General features: G+C 38.9%; 1 protein-coding gene across 1 annotated transcript; it reads left to right on the top strand.

The window, feature by feature from the left end:
- Nucleotides 1-1,504: 1,504 nt before the first annotated feature.
- On the top strand, nt 1,505-19,046 carry hsf2 (heat shock transcription factor 2). Its single transcript, XM_031741647.2, has 12 exons — nt 1,505-1,819; nt 2,212-2,320; nt 4,909-5,036; nt 6,822-6,946; nt 7,702-7,777; nt 9,415-9,476; nt 12,328-12,406; nt 13,712-13,842; nt 14,038-14,325; nt 16,253-16,355; nt 17,070-17,136; nt 17,691-19,046. The coding sequence occupies exons 1-12, from the start codon at nt 1,727-1,729 to the stop codon at nt 18,017-18,019; spliced, it is 1,590 nt and encodes a 529-aa protein (XP_031597507.1). The 5' UTR covers nt 1,505-1,726; the 3' UTR covers nt 18,020-19,046.
- Nucleotides 19,047-19,952: the final 906 nt, after the last annotated feature.

The following is a 19,952-nucleotide window of genomic DNA, read 5'->3' as shown; positions in this document are numbered from 1 at the left end:
GAATATTAATAATCGAAAAGACAAACATTTGACATGTTTCAACTCAAACCATTCAGCTATTAGCATTCACTGCATTTTCTTCAGGAACTGCATTCTCTGGTAATAATTCAAGCAAAAATTCAAGGTGCATTTATTTTAACTTATTTTTATGCATCCACATACATCACCAAACATAAAGAAAGTGCAAGACATGAAAATAAACATATACAACCCTTAAAACACTTCTCAACTCAATTTTTTATCAATTTATATATAATTATTTATTCTCATTTGTATAGGTAATGATTTTTTTTCATGAGCACCATCACCAGTGGAGGAGAGGAAAGGGAAAAAATAAAAACAAACAAGAAAGTACAAACAAAGAACTACAAGAGGCATCTACTATTCTTACATAGTTTTTATCAGTGGTGACCATTCATGTGTAAATCTGTCTGTTTTTAACTGTAGTCTTGCAGTAATTATGTTCCATAAAAAAGACAGTCTTGAGCCAGTTTTTACATTCCTTTATACTGGGAGATTCTGATTTCAACCATGACACTGTAATTGTTTTTATGCAATCCGTTACATAATTCTTCATAGATATATCAATTTCTTTTTATTATATTGTCTGGTCAATGTATACAGTAACCATAGCATCAGTTCCCACCATCTGCTTAATCTCGTTTTGAACATCTTTCCAAAAATTAAGTAACCGAGACAATCCCAAAATAAATGCGTAAAATAACTGATCTGGCCCCTCCCTCTCCAAAAAACAGGAACCAACCGGGCAAAGATGATACAGACACATAATGTCCTTTTATAAAATATGATGTAATGCTGTAGATCAATGAAGTATATAAACTTCCATCCATCCATTCTCTTCCAGTTATCCAACTCAGGGTCACAGCTGGAGCCTTTCCCAGCTGCCATAAAATTAGAGGTGGGGTACACCCTGGACATGTCGCCATATAAACATCTACACCAATAATATGCAACAACCACAGTAGTACTATTAATCAAAATACACCATGTTCAATGACACTTAAAAAAAATATTGATATTTATTCTCAGGTACATTCTGGCGCTGATACTTTTTTTTATTTATTTTTTTTAATGATTAACTTTTCATTGCTCTTCAAGGAAATCTCCTCTCAGCACAGTGACACACACACTACAACTGTCTGTAAATTGTGCTACGTTTGTGCAGTGTATGGTTCTTTGTTGCTTTATCTGCACGATATAAGTACAACACTTATTTTATCTTTTTCACCACTACCTGCATTCCAAATATTGCAGGTGTGTGGTGGTTGTGAAACATGTATGCCAGCGATCCACCCTGGCCACCCCACTGAGAATTTCCTGGCTCCGCCGCTGGATTGCACGTGAGCACGGGGTGGGTGATCCCCGCACCCTCCCTGTCCTATCGGAAACGTGTACACGGACGGACACATTTGCGGGACCAATCGAGATTTCCGAGTTCAATCTGGAACGCCCCCTAAAAAAGTAAACGAGGGAATTCACAGAGGCCGATGTGCAAAGCCTCTCTTTTGTTTGCATGAAACTCCACGTGAGAAAGCTTACGTAAAATCGTTTTTGACCAATCAGCTCCTGCTTACTAGAAACGGAAGTTGTACGCCATTGGCATTTTCCTTAAAGCAAGACTTGACCAGCGTTTTTATAGGCTACAAAACAAACCGTATATTACCGTTTTTAAATTTCGAACTGTACCTGTCGTTAAATTGGCAAGATGAAACACAACTCGAATGTCCCAGCTTTCCTCACTAAATTGTGGACGTTGGTCGAGGACACCGACACCAATGAATTTATTTGCTGGAGTCAGGTAAAGTTAAAGCTGCATACAGCTAGCATGCTAGTTTTACATTCCAAAGCAAATAAAACATTTAGCTAGCGAGAATAACCTTAATTTAAAAATCAGTAATCAAAATTAACAACAGGAGGTGATCAGCCTTGATTTTCATAACATGTATTCGACAAATTGCATTGTGCAAAGCTAAAAACAAACTATTAGCTAGCCAGTAATTTTCCTTTGCTGCGTCCCTGCTGCTTAGCTAGCCTACGCATACAGAACCTGTCCCTGCATGCGAGGATCAGTTTCAAATTTTGGCCTCTACAGGCTGATAATTGTGTTTGTGTGTAATTACGTACACGCTAAAATAGTTCCAGTTGTCCTTGAAGATGCGTTCTAAATGTCGTAGTGTTGATTGTTTCCAGGAGGGCAACAGCTTTCTAGTTTTGGACGAGCAGCGCTTCGCCAAAGAGATCCTCCCCAAGTTTTTCAAGCACAATAACATGGCCAGTTTCATCAGGCAGCTCAACATGTGTAAGAATGCTTTTATTACCTCATCTTAGTCTGTAGCTGTCAAAGCAAACGCACTCGGCTTCTGATAAGTGTCCTTTTTTCTGCTGAATAAGTTTGTTTGAATGTGGCTTTCTGTGTATTAGACAGCAGCTACGCAGGTGGTTGGTAAGTAGTAACACACATGTCAGTTTACTTAATTCATTTCTGTGCAAAGATCACAATGGGTTATTGTTTAAAAACCCATCCACTGGACCACCTAGCAAAAATGCATGGACAAAATCAAGACCGCCATTGATTACAACTAATTTGTAGATTACTTTCACAGTTGTTTGTTATATGCCTTTGTGTTTTCACATTTTAAGTTATTATAGTCAGATTAAGAGGTGGGAACCATGGAGTAGGCTGCGATACATCAATTCATGTCCTGTGGCATTTATCAGAGTCTCATGCCATGGTCATAATAAAGCTGTTAGCTTCACTACAAGTGTAGAATGAGCTTCAGTCTTTCAGATACTCCATGCACCTTGCTGGTGAAGTTGTCCCTGAAACTGTTGTTCTGTGACATATCACAATTCTTTATGACTGCATTCCCTTTGTCCTCATTTTTTGTAGGTACCCCCTTATAAAGATTAATGAAGTGTTAAGTAAGTGAAACCGATAGGGTAGTGTGTTTAGAGCAGTTGCATTTAAAAAAAATAAATAAAAATACCCGTGTTTTGCTTCATCTTATCCATGATCTTATTGTAAAAGCAATCAGTATGATGTATTATTTCACTCCTAGTCTCATTTCCTTATCACTTGGGATAATTTTAGAGACTGCTGGATAGTATAGTACCCACATGGCATACTGCAAGTATTACCTGCTTCTTAGGAGACAGTCTATTCAGTGCCGTGCTCAGTCACTGGCTAGGTAGTGGTCTGTAGTTAACAAAAAGAATGTGCTTTATGTACTTCTAGAATATTTAGACTATAATTAATAATATAGGAGACACATAGTTCAGCAGTCTTTCCTGGATAAATATGGGCAAATATATATATTGTTCCTTAAGGTTTTCAATATTATAATAAAGTAATATTAAACTATCCTGAATTTAAGATAAGTGAGGGGAAATGTAACTCTGTTTACGCTCAGTTGGAAAATTGGACAGTGATTGAATAACCATAAAAAGCCCCAATCCTTTGAGGTGAGCATCAGACTGTGACACCTCGTTCACCTTGTGGTAGTCTACACAGAACCATATAGACCCATCTTTCTTCCCTAAAAGAACTATGGGGCTACAGCAGGCACTGTGTGACAGTTCTGTGACTCCCATTTTCAGCATTTCGGCCAATTCTTTCTGAACAGTTTTGTCTTTTATGTTCAGGTAACCTGTAGGGCAGTGAACTCACCGTTAAGGCAGGGCATGTTTCAAAATGGTGTTCTTTGGCCTCTTTTCCATTAGTACATACTCTGATCGACTGCCATGTATTCAGGGTATTCAGGGTATTCAGGGTTAGGCCATAGTACCTGGTACCAGGTACTAAAATAGTACCTCCAAAGTGATCTGAGAAGGTAATGAAATCTGGTGTCAAAACACTCCATGCCACCCATTGGCTAGTCAGTGGCGTCACTCGATGAGTCATGAGAGAGTCTTGTTCCCAAAAATCAAAGCCGCCATTTTTGAAACCCAGCAACAAGGAAAATGGCTACAAAAAACAATGCTGTGGTCGCCGAGTCTGACGAAAAGCCACATAGTGAGCAGCAGGTGACTTGTTGCCTCAACGTCCACCTTTGTTGTAGCATTAGTGTCGCATACTAATAACATCAAGGGACGCTTGGCCGTGTTGCCTTAACGACGACCAGCCATTGGGTTGTAATGTGCCATATGGAAAATAATTTCCCAGCTGCTTTTCAGTACCAACAACTGGTTGTGTTCTTCTGCGTGCGCATGTCATGTCTCACTCGATATAATCTGTCCCTAGTCATTACAAAATGCACAGATGTCAGCGTTCCATCAGGGCGCACCGTTTGACCATCAGTTTTCATCACGTGGTCAAAGGCTGAGTGTATCGTCCATGGAGTGAATTATTGGAACTGGGCGGGTCTCCCGCGGGTCTCAGTGGTGGCTCTTCCCCTGAGCCAGTGTCCTCGGGTCACTTGTCCAGGTTTCTCAAATTTAGTTGTTTTTTTTTTATTCTTAAAAGAAATGCTGCACCCGATCCTGCCAACTCTTCAGCTCATAGCTCTTTGAGAATCACCTTCATATTGCAAAAATATTGTTTTATCTTTCAAACGGTTAATTTTTAATAAATTCAATAAAATTTTATTTTATTTCTATCGTCCCAAATCACAGCAGCACTTGCTTTTGTTTTTATACTGTAAGGTAAATACCTTAGAATAATAGGGTAATTAGTGGAGCTCCCGGCAGGCATCGAGTCAGTCACATGACTACAAACTATGGACTTAGAGGAGTCAAAAATCACATAAAACATTGAAATCTATGATATATTTTTAGTTTTTGGTTTTTGATCGTATGACTGTACAAGTGTCAGTATACTATATATATACTTGAAATCCAGGGTCAATTGATTGTTTGTTTTTCTTTCCTTTTCTTTGTGTCTGTGTGTAGATGGATTCCGTAAGGTGATGCACATTGATACAGGCATTGTGAAACAGGAGAGAGACGGTCCAGTGGAATTTCAGCACCCCTACTTCAGACAAGGACAGGATGATCTGTTGGAGAACATCAAGAGGAAGGTGACGTCTTCCACCATTGTGTCATGTAAAAATGTAGCTAAAGTTACCCACATGATTCAGACAGCTGCCAGTATCTAAGAGTCCCAAACCTTGATGACTTAAAAACTTGATTGTTGTTTGTCAAAAACATCCTCCTGCTCCTTGGAAACCTCCTGACATTCACATCATATTTTTCAAATGTATACAATTTCATTAGGAGTCTAAATGTAGGATGCAAATGACAGCTTCCATTGTCTTCTAGTTAGGTTTAGAGAAGACACTTTCAAGTTTGTCAGGGAATTTGTTTTAGTCCATTTGAAATTGTGTGCTTCTTGCTGATAAACGGAGGCTGCTGAACTAAAGTTCCATGATATGGGAGTTCTGACATTTTACCACTAACTGTAAAACAGTGAAGAGTAACATAAGAGGGTATAATCCTTAGTAGCATAAGGAACAAATGTTTCCAGAAAATGCTAATGCAACGTGCTAGAGAGCCAGACTCTGATAGTACAATCAAGCTCAAAACTTTGAAATGGATAAAATACTGCTACTACCTTTTACTAACGCAAAGGTAGAGGATCACTCTGGACAATAATAGAGCTATATACTGGAGCATTCAGGTCCCGTCTAAACAATGCAACTTAAGCTTTACGTGCCTTTTTAATCTCAATTCTTAGTTTGGTGTTAGTGAGTTTTCGTTTGGAGTGGTTAAAACTGCTTATGTGATTTTTCCAAAAAGAAACCCTGCATAAAGTCTGAAATCCATAGTGGTTACCAAAAACTGGTATTTATTTTGTCTCTTGTCATTTTCTGCTAGGCTTTCATTGCAGCAGCTTCAGCTGCTGTTTGTGGGTCTTTTTACCTTCTGTTTTGTTTTTATTAAGCGTATTGGTCAGACATGTGACTGACTTGGCCAATTAAAACTCTTATTTGTTGTCCTTGGAACCTCTTGGATCGCTTTAGATGAATGTTACTGCATTCGTTTAAATCTGTATTTAAAAGCTTTCCCAGCATATGACTGAATTAGAGCAGAAAAGTATAGGTCTTTATGTTTCATATCCTGCTCTATGTTGGCTATATAATCATCACTAAAGAGAAGTGGGTTGTGGGATAGCTGTAGCTCAGGTGGTAGAACAGGTCACCTACTAACCAGAAGGTTGGTTGGATCCCTTTCTGCTCCATTCGCATGCCAAGTATCCTTGGGTGAGATACTAACCCCATGTTGCTCTCCGATGCATCGATCAGAGTATGCCTGTGAATGTTAGACAGAAAGCACCTAGAGACAGTGTAGAAAGAAGCGCTGGTGTGAATGAGGCAAGTTGTGTCAGGTGTTTTTGAGTGCTCAGAGTAGAAAAGCGCTATATAAGAACCAGTCCATTTCCATTTATCATACACACCCATGTGTTAAGAAGCTCCAGTCGATTGAAATGCTGCCTTTGTACGAATGTTTTAGGAAGTAAATATGGAACAAAGTAGTTTGCAAACCATTTCCTTTTTTTCTGAAATCAAAAAATGATTTTCAGTCAGAAAATTCAAATGTTATTCCAAAATATATATATATTTTTTTACATTTAGCCTATACCACAGTCACACTTGGACCCCTTTATTTGTTACTGTTACTGTTGTCCTTGTCATTACAAGGACAACAGTAACAACTGATACTTCGCAAATAGTCTCAGCTGTGCTAAAACATCTCAGAGAGAGTTTGTTGATGAAACCATCTGCTCAGTCTTCTGATCCATTGTGACAGATCACAACTTTCCTGTCCTTTAAGCACAAGACTTAGTCATGCTTTATGTATTTCAGGTTTCTAATGCTCGACCAGAGGACAATAAGATTCGACAGGAAGACCTGAGCAAGATTTTGGCAAGTGTTCAAAGTGTTCACAGCAAACAGGAGAACATCGATGCCCGGTTGGCAACACTCAAGAGGTGAGTGTAGTGCTTTAAACCAACAGATGCAAACCAACACATCTGGAGAAGTTGCATGTAAAGGTTTCAGTCAGTAAATAGTCATTTGTATTTCTTATTGTTATTGGTATCATTTTTTTAACACAACAAAAATACAGAAACCTATCACACCTGACACTATGTACGTCCTGAACAGGTCACCGTCAATCACAGAGCTGGGTCGTGTAGCCTGCTGGATGAAGTGGTAGTTACATGTTAAAGTAACACCCACCTAAATAACAGGTTTCACACCAGAAAGTTAAATTGTTCCATCCACTTTTAAAACATTGTTTCTTTTTTGCACACTGGCAGTGTTTCAAAGTGAATATCTCAAAGGCCATTGCGCATAAAAGCCTGTAATTTTCACTCGTCTTTCCTACTATCAAAATGCACCAGGACCTGTAATTTAGGAGAAATGCGTCAAAAAAATATACCTTTGAGATATTCCTGTTTGTGTCAGAACAATGGCATGAAAATACATCTCTTAAAGTATTTTATATTTGAAGCTAAAATAGATAAAATATATATGTTCCATTAAAATTGTTATGCAGATCAGAGACAGTCGAGCAGTAAACTTGTGCTGATTTGAGATGTAATAACCCGATTGTGTTTGATCAGTGTATCAGGAAGGAATTCTTACATGAATGCGAGACTGTGTAAACGAATACTGAATCTTACAGGTGACAGCTGGTCCTGTAGTCCAATCTGTTGACTGCAAAAATCATCTTATTTTTCAGAGAGAATGAGTCTCTGTGGCGAGAGTTATCAGATCTGAGACAGAAACATGCCCACCAACAACAGCTCATCAAAAAGGTCAGCATTCATATGATTTGGAACTGTATTCATAAGTTATGAGTTTGTATGTGGCGTTCCTCAAGGTTCTATTTTGGGACCTAAACTTTTTAATTTATATATTAATGATATCTGTGACGTATCAAAAAGGTTAAATTCTATTTTATTTGCAGATGACACAAATTTTTATTGCTCTGGAGAGAATTTGAAAGATTTGATTGAAATTATGACTTCTGAGATGTTAAGATTAAAAATATGGTTTGATGTAAATAAATTATCTCTGAATCTGAAAAAAACGAAATTCATGATATTTGGCAATTGTGTAAAGGAGGATGAAGTCATTATGTCCATTGATGGAGAATTGATTGAAAGAGTTATGAATTTCGTTTTTTGGATGTAATAGTAGATGAAAATTTGACGTGGAAATCACATATTGAGTATATTAGAAAGAAGATGGTTAAAAACATTTATATTCTGGGAAATGTAAGAGATTTATTAGACTATAAAACAATGCGCATTTTATATTTTTCATTGTTTTTTTTCATATTTTAGTTACTGTATTGAAGTCTGGGGGAATACATATGAGAATACTATAAAACCTCTAAACTTATTACAGAAGAAAGTGATACGAATGATTCATAATGTTAAATATAGAGAACATACAAATAAATTATTTATAAAATCAAAATTATTAAAATTAGGAGATTTAGTGAAATTATGGACACTATTAATTATGTTTAAGGCTAAAAATAATATTTTGCAATTTAAGTTACAAAGAGTATTTTTATTGTGTTCAGGGGGAGAAGATAGCAGAAGGAAATTTTACTTTAAGCATCAGTTAGCTAGGACTACATAAAGATTAATGAGTCCAACGGTTAGGGGTATACGACTGTGGAACTCTCTTCATTATAATTTAAAGAATTGTATAAATTTACATTGTTTTAAAAAGTGTTACATGCTTAAAATGATAACTCAATATGAAGAATGTGAATGAAATTGGAGTTCATTGAAAAAGGATCCATTATAATTTTTTGTTTTATTTATTTTAATTTTATTTTTCTCCTTGTTACTATGTGGAGTGGTATATTCTGATTGTAAATTTGTATATTCTGATTGTAAATTTGTTGTTTGGTTTGGGTTAGGACCGGAGATAAATGTTACTGTTAGTTTGTTCCCTGATTTTTGGTGCCCACTTTTAATATAAGTTGGATTGTAGATAGGGGGCAGGGTTTAATAAGAATATTTTCTTCTTCCTGCTCCTTTTCACACATGGTTGTAGTGCTTTATTGATAGAAAGTGTGGTTGGTTTGTTTGAACTGTTGTACCAAGTGTGAAATAAATAAATAAATGAAATGATTGCATCTTCACTAGATTATACTGAATTTAAAGTTGAACTTCTTTTGAAATAAATGTCATAATATTATGCCTTATTATTCGTGTTATGTTGTTGATATGTTATTAAAGGAGTCTTTCTAATTACTTAGTACACTGGAAGCTAAACTGAGTTTTTTAGTGATTTATCCAGTTTTTTTACCACCTAATATTTCAGCAGCCAGACGTAAAGCCTTTATCAGCATGTATTAAAATTACAGAGATGAAAAGTGATGAAGCATTCATGCCAGGCTTGAATTTTTCATACTGGTCTTGTTTTTTTTCAGTTGATCCATTTCATTGTCACATTGGTGCAGAACAACCGCATCCTGAATTTAAAACGTAAAAGGTGAGTTTACAGTGTTAATTCCTTACAGTAAGTTGCTATACATAGTAAATGGACTGGTTCTGATATAATGCATTTCTGCTCTGCTGTAAGTGCTTACTTGGGATTAGTATCTTGCCCATGCAGACTGGCACAGTAAGGAATCAAACCACAAGCCTTCAGATTAGTTGCCAAAAACCTTGCGCGTGTTAAAGATAAATAAATAGTAACAAAAGTAATGGTCAAAATGTAATTTAGGGAGAAAAAAACTGTGGATACAGGGCGTCTGTTTCCAGTAAGGGTCCCCAGGTTAGGAGCCCCCCCCCATGCTGCTTAAAGCCTACCTCCAATATGAACAAGGTGTGGCCGATTACCAAGACTACGTGAAGTACATATAAATAAGCGCATCCTCTTCTGGCAGCTGTAAATAAATGTTGATTTGTGCATCTAATAGCACAGCAACTATCTGGCATTTTGGCTAAGTCTGAAATATATTCAAAGGATGGCTGGAGGGCAAAGGACCTCGGTACTGTTTTTGCTCGCCAGTAGCTCTGACGTCACATGTAAACTATAAATAGAGGCTGGGGTCTACCACATGAACCAAGACCCCAGGTGCAGGCTGTGCAAAGATGCACCGAGACAATCCAGCACATAACAGCAGGGTGCAAGATGCTAGCGGGCAGGGCATACATGGAACGACATAACCAAATGACTGGCATAGTATACAGAAAAATCTGTGGCGAGTATAGCCTGGAAGTCCTGAGGTCAAAATGAGAGACACCCCGTAGGGTGGTGGAGAATGACTGAGCTAAGATCCTGTGGTACTTCCAGATACAGACAGACTGGTGATGGCTAACCAACTGGATACACTAGTGGTGGGCAAGCAGACGACAAATCCTGTAGTGATGTTGACTACTGACGACAGACACCCTCTCTACTTTTAGGATTAGGCTTAAAACTTTCCATTTTGACAACATATAATAGTAAGGGCTGGATCAGGTGACCCTGAATCCTTCCTTAGTTAAGCTGCTATAGGTCTAGGCCAGGGGTCTGCAACCTTTTACACCCAAAGAGCCACTTGGACCCGGTTTCCACGCAAAAGAAAACACTGGGAGCCGCAAATACTTTTTGACATCTAAAATGAAGATAACACTGTATATATTGTTTTTTATCTTTATGCTTTGTGTGAACAACTAAGGTGTGCTGCTTATGAAATCCATGAAGTGCTACAGAGAAAATTAAATTATATTTATGTAATCAACACATTTTGAACTCTTAAAGAAATATAACAAAAGGAAAGACACCAACCTGAACTAAAATGATCCATGTAGCAAATAAAAACTGTTGTCAGCCGCCACCCTTATATCGCCTTTGGGCTGTTGGAGCCTTGACCTAACTCTTAAAAAATAATTGGAAAAAAGCTCTATGCTGCTGAAAAATGAAAAATAGATATTTGCAAAATTCTGCCTAAATATGTATTTTACCTGGTTAATGCGTGCGGCGGGCGTGGTGGCGCCGCTGCAGCAGGGAGGCGGATGCACCTGAGCGACACCCGCAATCACGCCTCACCGCCTTTACGTCTGCGCTATCTGTGCTGTTGTGTTGGTGGTGGTGTATGTCGGGCTGTGAGCTGAAAAGCTACAGCCGGCTGTATGCGTACAGCAACCGTGTGTGAAAAGTGCTCAATAAAGAGATGCTGAAAAGCATGCTCATGGAAACATCGTCGGGTCTGCCGTAATTTGTTTACAATGGGACTTCTGCTCCTGAACCTCTGCGCACAGAGTCCGCAAATCGGGCTATCTGAAGTCAGTTTACGCAGGACTGTAAGCTGTCATCTGTCAGGCGTGAGCGGTGTTTGTCTTTAACATAGTTCACGGTGGAGAACAGCTGCTGACATAATGTGGATCCGAAGATCCATAATTGGCCTATCTGGGGTTGAAAGTCTCGATAAATTCACGGCGTTTCGGCGGGTATACCGGCTTCCACGAGTGTGACTCTTATTTTGAGCGATGAAAAAATAATAGAATATAATTTTATTTTTATATTTCAATATCACAATAATCTTCCAATTTAGAACTACGAGTTAAAAAGAACTAACATAAATAAAATACACTTCAGCTAAATACTTCTAATTTATTTGCCCAAACCACGCGGAGCCGCAGTATAAGGACTAAAGAGCCGCATGCGGCTCCGGAGCCGCAGGTTGCCGACCCCTGGTCTAGGCTGCTGGGGGATTCCCATGATGCAGGGTGAGGGTTTCTTTTTGACTAACCTTTTCACTCACTATGTGTTTATACACCTCTGCATTTAATTATTAGTTATATTCATCTTTGGTCTTCGTATTGTCTTCATCCCCTCATTCCAACCGGTCGCAGCAGATGGCCACACCTCCCTGAGCCTGGTTCTGCTGAAGGTTTCTTCCTGTTAATAGGGAGTTTCTTTCCCACTGTTTCAAAAGACCTTGCTCAAAGGGGGTTATATGATTGTTGGGGTTTTCTTTGTATTATTGTAGGGCATTTATACTTACTGTATAAGGTGCCTCGAGGCAACTGTTGTTGTGATTTACAGTACAAATAAAATTGAATTAAATTGTGGAAGTGGGGTTGTCAGTTTTATGTAAGGCCTATAACACTAATATGATACTAATAGAGTTACTGTTGTAGGTGGGTCAAAGTGTAACTTTTTGTGAGTTTAAATTATACAAATGATAAAGCTGCTTTTTTTATTGATTAGTGCTGACATAAGATATTAGAGTTTGGTTTTCAACAAAGGATTGGACATTAAATGCAATGGTACAACAAATAAGAACTTTTAACAATAAAGATGTTTTCCAAAGGACTACCATATACCAGTTTTTGTTTTTGTTTTTAAACAGGCCCATTCTTATGAATGGCAATGGGAAGAAGCCCAAATTCATTCACCAGATCTATGATGACAAAGTGTGTGTTGAACAGGTCAGTAAAGAATGGTTACTGTTCATATTATGCTTTTCAAAAGTATTGTTTTTAAGTGCTGCCTTAAATAAATTAGGAGTCTAGTGATACCAGAAAATTTGTCTGTATGATTACCAATACGAAAACTCTGTTCTCAGTACCCAACTTGATACCACAGCAGAAAAATGAACATTTCTATAATATTAGCCATTGCAAACATTTTAGCTAACTGAACATAGTTAATTTTACAATCACAATGGTAACGTGTATTTCAGGATAACAACACAAAGTACTGTCTCATTAACAAGTCAATGATGAGCTGCTGCTCTTGTGGTCTTTTTTTATGTGGCTGGCCTTAGTCTTCAGCATGTAAGGAGGTAGGCCAAACGTTGCAGTAGTTGACTTGCGGCAACTAACCAAACCAAAGCAACACAAGACCTGTGTTGAAACAGGTTCTTGGCATTTAGTTTTAAAGCCCTGATTGTAATTCGATGAATCTGATGGTCTGATTAATTTAGAGAGGTACTAAGTTTTTCCATGTAAGAATGAATCTATTTATTAACTTTTTGGTAAAATTAGAGTAAGAGAAGTTATTTATAACGACAAGCCTCATTCATCCATTCACAAATCCTGTCATACAGGCACTTTATTCTCTGTCTAAGTACTTTGCCAAGCACACAAACACTCACTATAAACTGATGCTTTGGGGCAGTTCAGGGACTCATACTAGAGGAGCCAGATTGAACCACTCACCTTTTAATTTAATAGACCATGTGCTGGACCCCTTTAACCATAGTCACCCTATATTATCAAATTCAAATACAAAACAGTTTGTTTTATTTTTTTGGATGGATCCCAGTTTTGTTTTTCTTTGCATACTAAGGTTTTAAGTTGTATTTGTAGATGCAGTGAAGAACTCTGCTCCTGACCGTTGGTCTCAGATGTCCTTGTACAGGCAGTGATTGCCACAGCAGAACTGTCTACTCTTGAGGCTGTGGCTCTAAGTGCCTCACTTAGTCAAAGTTATTGACTATTCAAAATTAGCTTTGATCTTTTTCTCTGCGTACAGATTTCATTCATCTAAGACTATGAACAACAGATGATGATATTCCCAAATTCTTTGGAATTTAATGTTGAAATGTTCTGCTTTAATTGTTTTTAAGGGTTTTGTTCACCTTGTCCCAATATTTATTTATTTTGTGTGTGAGTGTGTGTTGTCCTAAAGTTGAGCATTGGCATGTTGATTATATCATGTTGATTATATCTCTGTAAACTCTGTAAACAATCTTTTCTAAAGTCGTGAATCTCTCTGTGCCCCGTATTAAGTCCTCCGTCAGTAGTATCAATGGAGTAAAGGGTTCTGAGCTATCCGATGAGGTTGTTATCTGTGACTTGACTGAGAATGATGGAGAGGTAACACCAGAGATCACAGAGGAGTCACAAGCCTACGAGCAAGGGTAAGACAATTTACCTAAGACTTCTTGAGAGGCATTGGCATTCTGCCCTTTTAACATCAGATGGTAACATCTTAACAGCTGTAGTAGAGGTGTGCTTTGCTCTACCAAGTCATTCATTGACTTTAGAAAGTTGTGTTTAGGTTAAGTTTTAAATATATTCTTATAGTTAAATATATTCTATATGTTTTCCTTCAGCGATGTCGAAATAGTGGAAGTAGAGCTCGACAACTGTGCAGTGCTTCCAGCTGAAACAGAGGTGAGCACCACCATTACAGAGGGCCTCAAACACACTGAAGCTGTGTCGCCAGCCCCAGCAGATGACAGTCAGAGGAGCAGCACTCTAGACAGCAGTGGAACAACTAGTAGTGCCCTACAGCTTAATAAACCCTCAGTGCTGAGTCTTGAGGACCCCGTGAAAATGATGGATTCCATCTTGAATGAGAATGGAGCAGCAATATCACAGAACATCAACCTGTTGGGGAAGTAAGTTTGAGCCCAAATTATCATTGAAGTTTGATGCTTCATTGCCTGTTCAGATTATGACACTTTTATTTTCAAATAAGACTATCGATCCCTTTCAGATGTTTACAAAACATTTAAGTGGAGCACTGAGCTGATGTGGATGGCTGACGGGTTACACTGAGGTCATCCCTTGGTTATAAGATACTCTGTTACACAGATCAAATCAAATCAAAATTTATTTATATAGCACATTTAAAAAACAACAGTTTCGATCAAAGTGCTTCACAAGTTAGGAAATAAATAAAATAAAACAAATTTACCAAACAACAAGACAAGACAAACTTAGATGCTTGGATAGAGTCCCGATCAAAAGTTTAAGACCATTTGGAAAATGGCAAAATATTATATTTGATCAGCTGTTAGACAGCCTGTTTCAGTTTAAGCGTTGTTTTCAATAAATTGCATGCTTAAAAAAATGTTTGGTCTCGCTCCCATTTCGTCTCGTATGTTTTAAGCTCTACTTGAAACCTTGTTAAGATCCAACCAAGCAAAATATGTTTGGGGTTTTTTTGGCCATTTTTCAAGCGGTCTGAAACTTTCGATTGGGACTGTACAAACCAACCGGACGTAGTAATGATGGACAAGCAGAGGAAAGCAGCCATAGTGATAGATGTAGCTATACCGAGTGATTGTAACATGAAAGTAGAAGGAACACGAGAAGTATCAAGGCCTGAGAGAGGAGCCAAAGAAGTCCCTGTGCTAATTGGAGCACTCGGGGCAGTGACCTCCAAAATGGCTCCAGCCGATCCCGGGGACAGCCTCCAAGATCTCTGTCCAGATCAGTTCATACTTTACCCAAGTCAATGGGTAAACAGCTAAAGTTCCCACAGCACATTGTAAAAACATCCCTCCGGCCAGACATGATGATTATTTCTGAGGCCTCAAAACATCTGATCATGCTGGAACTCACAGTGCCCTGGGAAGAGTGGGTCGAGAAGGCCAACGAGAGAAAACGTGCAAAGTACCAGGAGCTAGTGCAGGAATGCAGGGGAAGGAGCTGGAAGACTTTCTATGAGCCCATTTGCAGGACAATCACTCTGCAAAGTCCTGGGCCAGCTGGGTGTGGCTGGGGCAGCCAAGAAGAGGGCTATCCAGGCTGTGAGCGAAGCAGCAGAGAAGGCCACAAGGTGGCTGTGGATTAAGAGGGCTGATGGGTAGCTACTGGTACGCAAGTTGGGGCCTGATCACCCCCGGCTGGGCGAGGGTGTATGATGTTGCGAGACCTGAAACACCTGATGACCCCAGGATACATCACAGAAGATGTGTACCAGTGCATCCAGGAGATGTCTTGCATAGCCAGCCTGTCCTTGGAATAGCCACATAGTTCTCCAAACCCTTTCACTACAACAGTACCACTTTCTGCAAGGCAGCACAAATCACAGATTGTGTTTGGCAAGTCATATAAACTTTCACTGGAAATCAGTTATGGTATGTCATGTGTTAGACTGGTCAGGCACAGTTGCCCAAGAACACTGATTACACTGAACCTTAGCTTAGCTAATTAGCACATACCCTTGCTCTGACTTTCCAAGCTGGATTGACCCATCCATACTGACAGTATATGTTGCTGTGTTTATGCTGTTTTGTACAGAGTCATGGAAGCAACATTGTAAGGGGGCTGATTATGCACAAGATGCATATTTAACATTGTTAAAGCATCACATGTGCTTTGCTGTTTTTAGTATTTTAAATACTTTGCTGTGTGCAGTATGCGAACCACAAATTCCCCAAATTCTAGACAGCTGAACAGGCATGTACTACATTTAAGTGTCTAGTGTTGTCACATTTTTAACTCTACAACTCCATGTTGGTCATGTGATCATGTGAATATGGTGTTCCATTTGATTAATTTTATTTAACGTGTGTGTGAATTTGTCTTTTTTGTTAGGGTGGAACTCATGGACTATCTGGATAGTATTGACTGCAGTCTAGAGGACTTCCAGGCCATGCTTTATGGAAAACAGTGTGGCATTGATTTTGATACTCAAGAGGTAACATAGCATTATACACACACATCATAAACACCCACTTAGGTCATTGGTGGTTTTGTAGCCTTAACACATCTGATCAGTTTGACTAACCAAAATTGGATAAGCCACTGCTGTAAAGGTAATGTAATGGGAGTATTTTGAGGTAAAAATATGGAAGGCGCTGAGGCGCTCCCGAGTTGGCTGAGACATAATCTCGCCAGTGTGTCTCCTCTTAGTGTCGACATGCCTAAATCACCTCACCTAAGAGGTGGTTCTAGTCGAGTGTCTGACTCTGACATCTCAGGGCTTTCGATTTGAGGGAGGACTTTTGTTTTAAGTCCTTCCTGAATGACCAAGCTGCTAACCTCTCCAAATTCTGGCCTAGATACTCTACAGAGCAAGCTTCTTTTTCTCTGCTTGTATCAGCAATCTCATTCTTTTAGTCACTAACAAAAAGCCATGGCCATAGATGAGAGTGGTAACATAGATTGACTGGTAAACTAACAGCTTCGATTGCACTCCCGGCAAGAAGAGAGAGCAGCTGCACCAGTCTGCACGTCTCAGTTTTCCCCTCAGAGACACTTGCAAGTCTTCCACATATGGCAGCAGCTCATTCCCTGTCTGTAAGAATATTTGTTCTTGAACATGTACATCTGTTCTCTAACTTCTAATTTACATCTATGCTGTTAGCTTTTGGCTGTTTTAAAGCTTCTGTCTTGTGATGTCACCCTTCAGGAGAGTGTGCCCTCCAAAGGGAGCACAGCAGAGATGAGCAAAGGGAGGAGTGAGGAAGATAACACAGGTGAGGATAAACTACACATTTAACCAAAGAGAGTTTTAAATTAGCCGTTGGATATATTGCAAATCCAAAAGGTACTGCTGAAATGAGTTAGATGCATGTGGATGTCATTATTTTCTAAATTACAATACAACAACAGTATAGTACAGTAACTATGTACTTTCAGTATCCTGTAGGTAATTACTGATTATTAATGCTATAAAGTTGTCACTGTTTTGTGCTGTAAATCTGTAACACCTTGCTGTAGTGTGAACTTGCTGGTTTTATTTAATAAGCAGCTGATAAAGTTATGGAGTAATGTCTGAAATTAAAATTAATTAACAGCTCTCTTTACCTGCAACATTGTGTCTCCAAATCGGCGTCAGAGAGCAGACATTCAAATATTTCACAAGTTTAGTTAGTGTTGATTGTTTGAAGCTCTTTTCTTTATGACGTGAGCAGACGATCATTAATGTTATGTTGTTAATAAAGTTAGGAAAAGTAAAGGATGTTTAACATGTTTTTCTTCATTGAACCAGATATATTTTAAGTTTGTTTGTTGTTGCTCCTCCCACAAGATAAGCAGCTGATCCAGTACACCACCTGCCCTCTGTTGGCTTTCCTCGATGGCTGTATTCATCCTCCAGACCTGGATCTATCCATAGACGGCAGCAGCACAGGCTCCTCAAGCACCCAACACGAGCCTTCTTCCAGCTCTGTTGCTTCTGTTGATGCTGAGAATTCATCAGAGATACTGGACACCAGCCTGGAGTCGAAGCAGGCACATCGCAGCTCGCTGATTCGCCTGGAGCCCCTGACGGAGGCAGAAGCTAGTGAGGAGACCCTCTTCTACCTATGTGAACTGAGTCCTGCTGGGCCTGAAGCTGATTCAGTCCATCTTAGCTGAGTGTGAGCACTGAGACTGCTTCACTCACAGACTGTGTCCCTCAGTTATGTTAATACTTCCTCTCGTCTCTTGTCCTGAGTTGTTTTAAACAGCAGAAAATGAAGCGAAAAACCTCGTGGCTGCAGTTTGGACAGATTTTTAGATTTAAGACTTTTGCTTTGGGTTTAGGTAATAGTCAGTCAATCAAAAGTCACAACTAACTACTCCATACTCATTCTCTTTGTGTCCTGTAAGGATAACAATACAGGAAAATCCTGGAATGTGTGTGTTCCTCATCTGTGGGAGGGGCAGAAAGAGCTAAACGAACTTCCACATTTCTGAAACTTGATCATTTTACTTTCAAGTTCTAGAACTTGAATTTTTTTTTTTTTTTTTTTCAAATCAAAGGTCTCAAATGTAAAAATAAGGCACAAAGTGGAGGCATTGTAATCACTTGTGTATAAGCTCGGTTCATCTCTGTGCTGCTGGATCCACAGACAGAAGAATACATTGGCTTTCGTTCCCTCTCCTCTTCAGCGTCTTTGTAGTCTAAAGAGAAGTGCTTCAGTTTTGGTTCTACAACTTTAGTGAGGATGAACAGTGAACCGTTGTATATAATTTAATAATCTATTTATTCTAGTTTTTGTTTATATTTGGCTTAATGTTTGTGCACAGAGCTTAGACTTTTTATAAAGCAACATTCCTGCGGATTGTGTTGTGTTTAGGGAACACCTCGGAAAGTAATTTGTACATTTACATTCAGTTGAATTCTGGAGGACTGGGGAAACACTGAATTAAAAACAGAAATAGGGGGTAATAATCAGTCCTTCAGTCAGCTCATAAGTTTTCATTCTCATAACTGCAGACAGAAATAATCTTGATGATAATGTGTGAGTGGTTTTAGCATGTGTGCATGCTACAGATATGATAGATGTGGAAAGAATGCGCTGTGTCCACCTGACTACACACGAGGCATACAAAACATATATTGTGAAATCTGTCCTGCTTTCCTTTAGCAGTATATAACAATAAAGTTGAGTTGTTGTAAGTGTCAGTGTGTTTTTTGGAATGGTGGTCATAGATTATAGAAAAGTTTAATTTCAGTTTCATTATCATCACCCTGCCAGGCAGACAGTAGCTGCGAAATGACGCAACGTTGGTGCAGCTACTACAAATCTCAGTTGAGCTTTAAATTCAGTGACCTCAAGGTCAGAGGTCCACTTGTCTGAACATTTTGTGAACGCGCTAACTCAAGAAAGAAGCCGTCTAATAAATTTATACCATACTTGTTGGGAGACTAAGGGGTAGCGCTGAAGTAGAAATGATCATTGATTTCAGGAAGAAATCAGTGATATCCTGCCATTCACTATCAAGGGGTTTTCTGTTGAGAGGGTCTCAGACTTCCGCTTTTTGGGAGTTAACGTCAGGGAGGACCTGATCTGGGAAATGCACACTGCTTGGGTAGTGAAGAAGGCCCAAAAAGGGACTACTTTCTGAGGGTTCCCTCAAAAAGCTGCAAAGCTCCTGTTGTTTCAAGAACATTAATAAAGTCCTTAAAGACCCATCTCACTCTGGTCATGTACTGTTTGAATCTACCTTCAAGCAGATGTCTCTGAACAGCTTTTATTCCTCAGCCAACACCATGCTTCTGTTGTGCTGAGAATTGCACCTAAGTTTTATTCAGTGTTTCATTACTACAATAACAACGATCCCGAGTCTGAAATTTTGTAGGTGTGGTCAATAGCACCATCTGCTGGATTAAATATTCATTGCAGGCAACATGGATAAAGCTTAGAGAGAGACTGAACTAGGATATCTGGACTAAATGAGTGATGAATAGTCTTTACATAACCAGCAGATGATGGAGCACAAACTGAATGAAAGAGAAGTGTATATATTCACATTAATTTGATGAGAACTACATATGATTGACTAATAGTCTGTCAAATGCTAA

Source organism: Oreochromis aureus, linkage group 15 (assembly GCF_013358895.1).
Source record: "Oreochromis aureus strain Israel breed Guangdong linkage group 15, ZZ_aureus, whole genome shotgun sequence".
Classification (NCBI taxonomy): domain Eukaryota; kingdom Metazoa; phylum Chordata; class Actinopteri; order Cichliformes; family Cichlidae; genus Oreochromis; species Oreochromis aureus.
The sequence above is the reverse complement of the archived record's forward strand: the minus strand, read 5'-3'. Positions and strand labels throughout refer to the sequence as shown.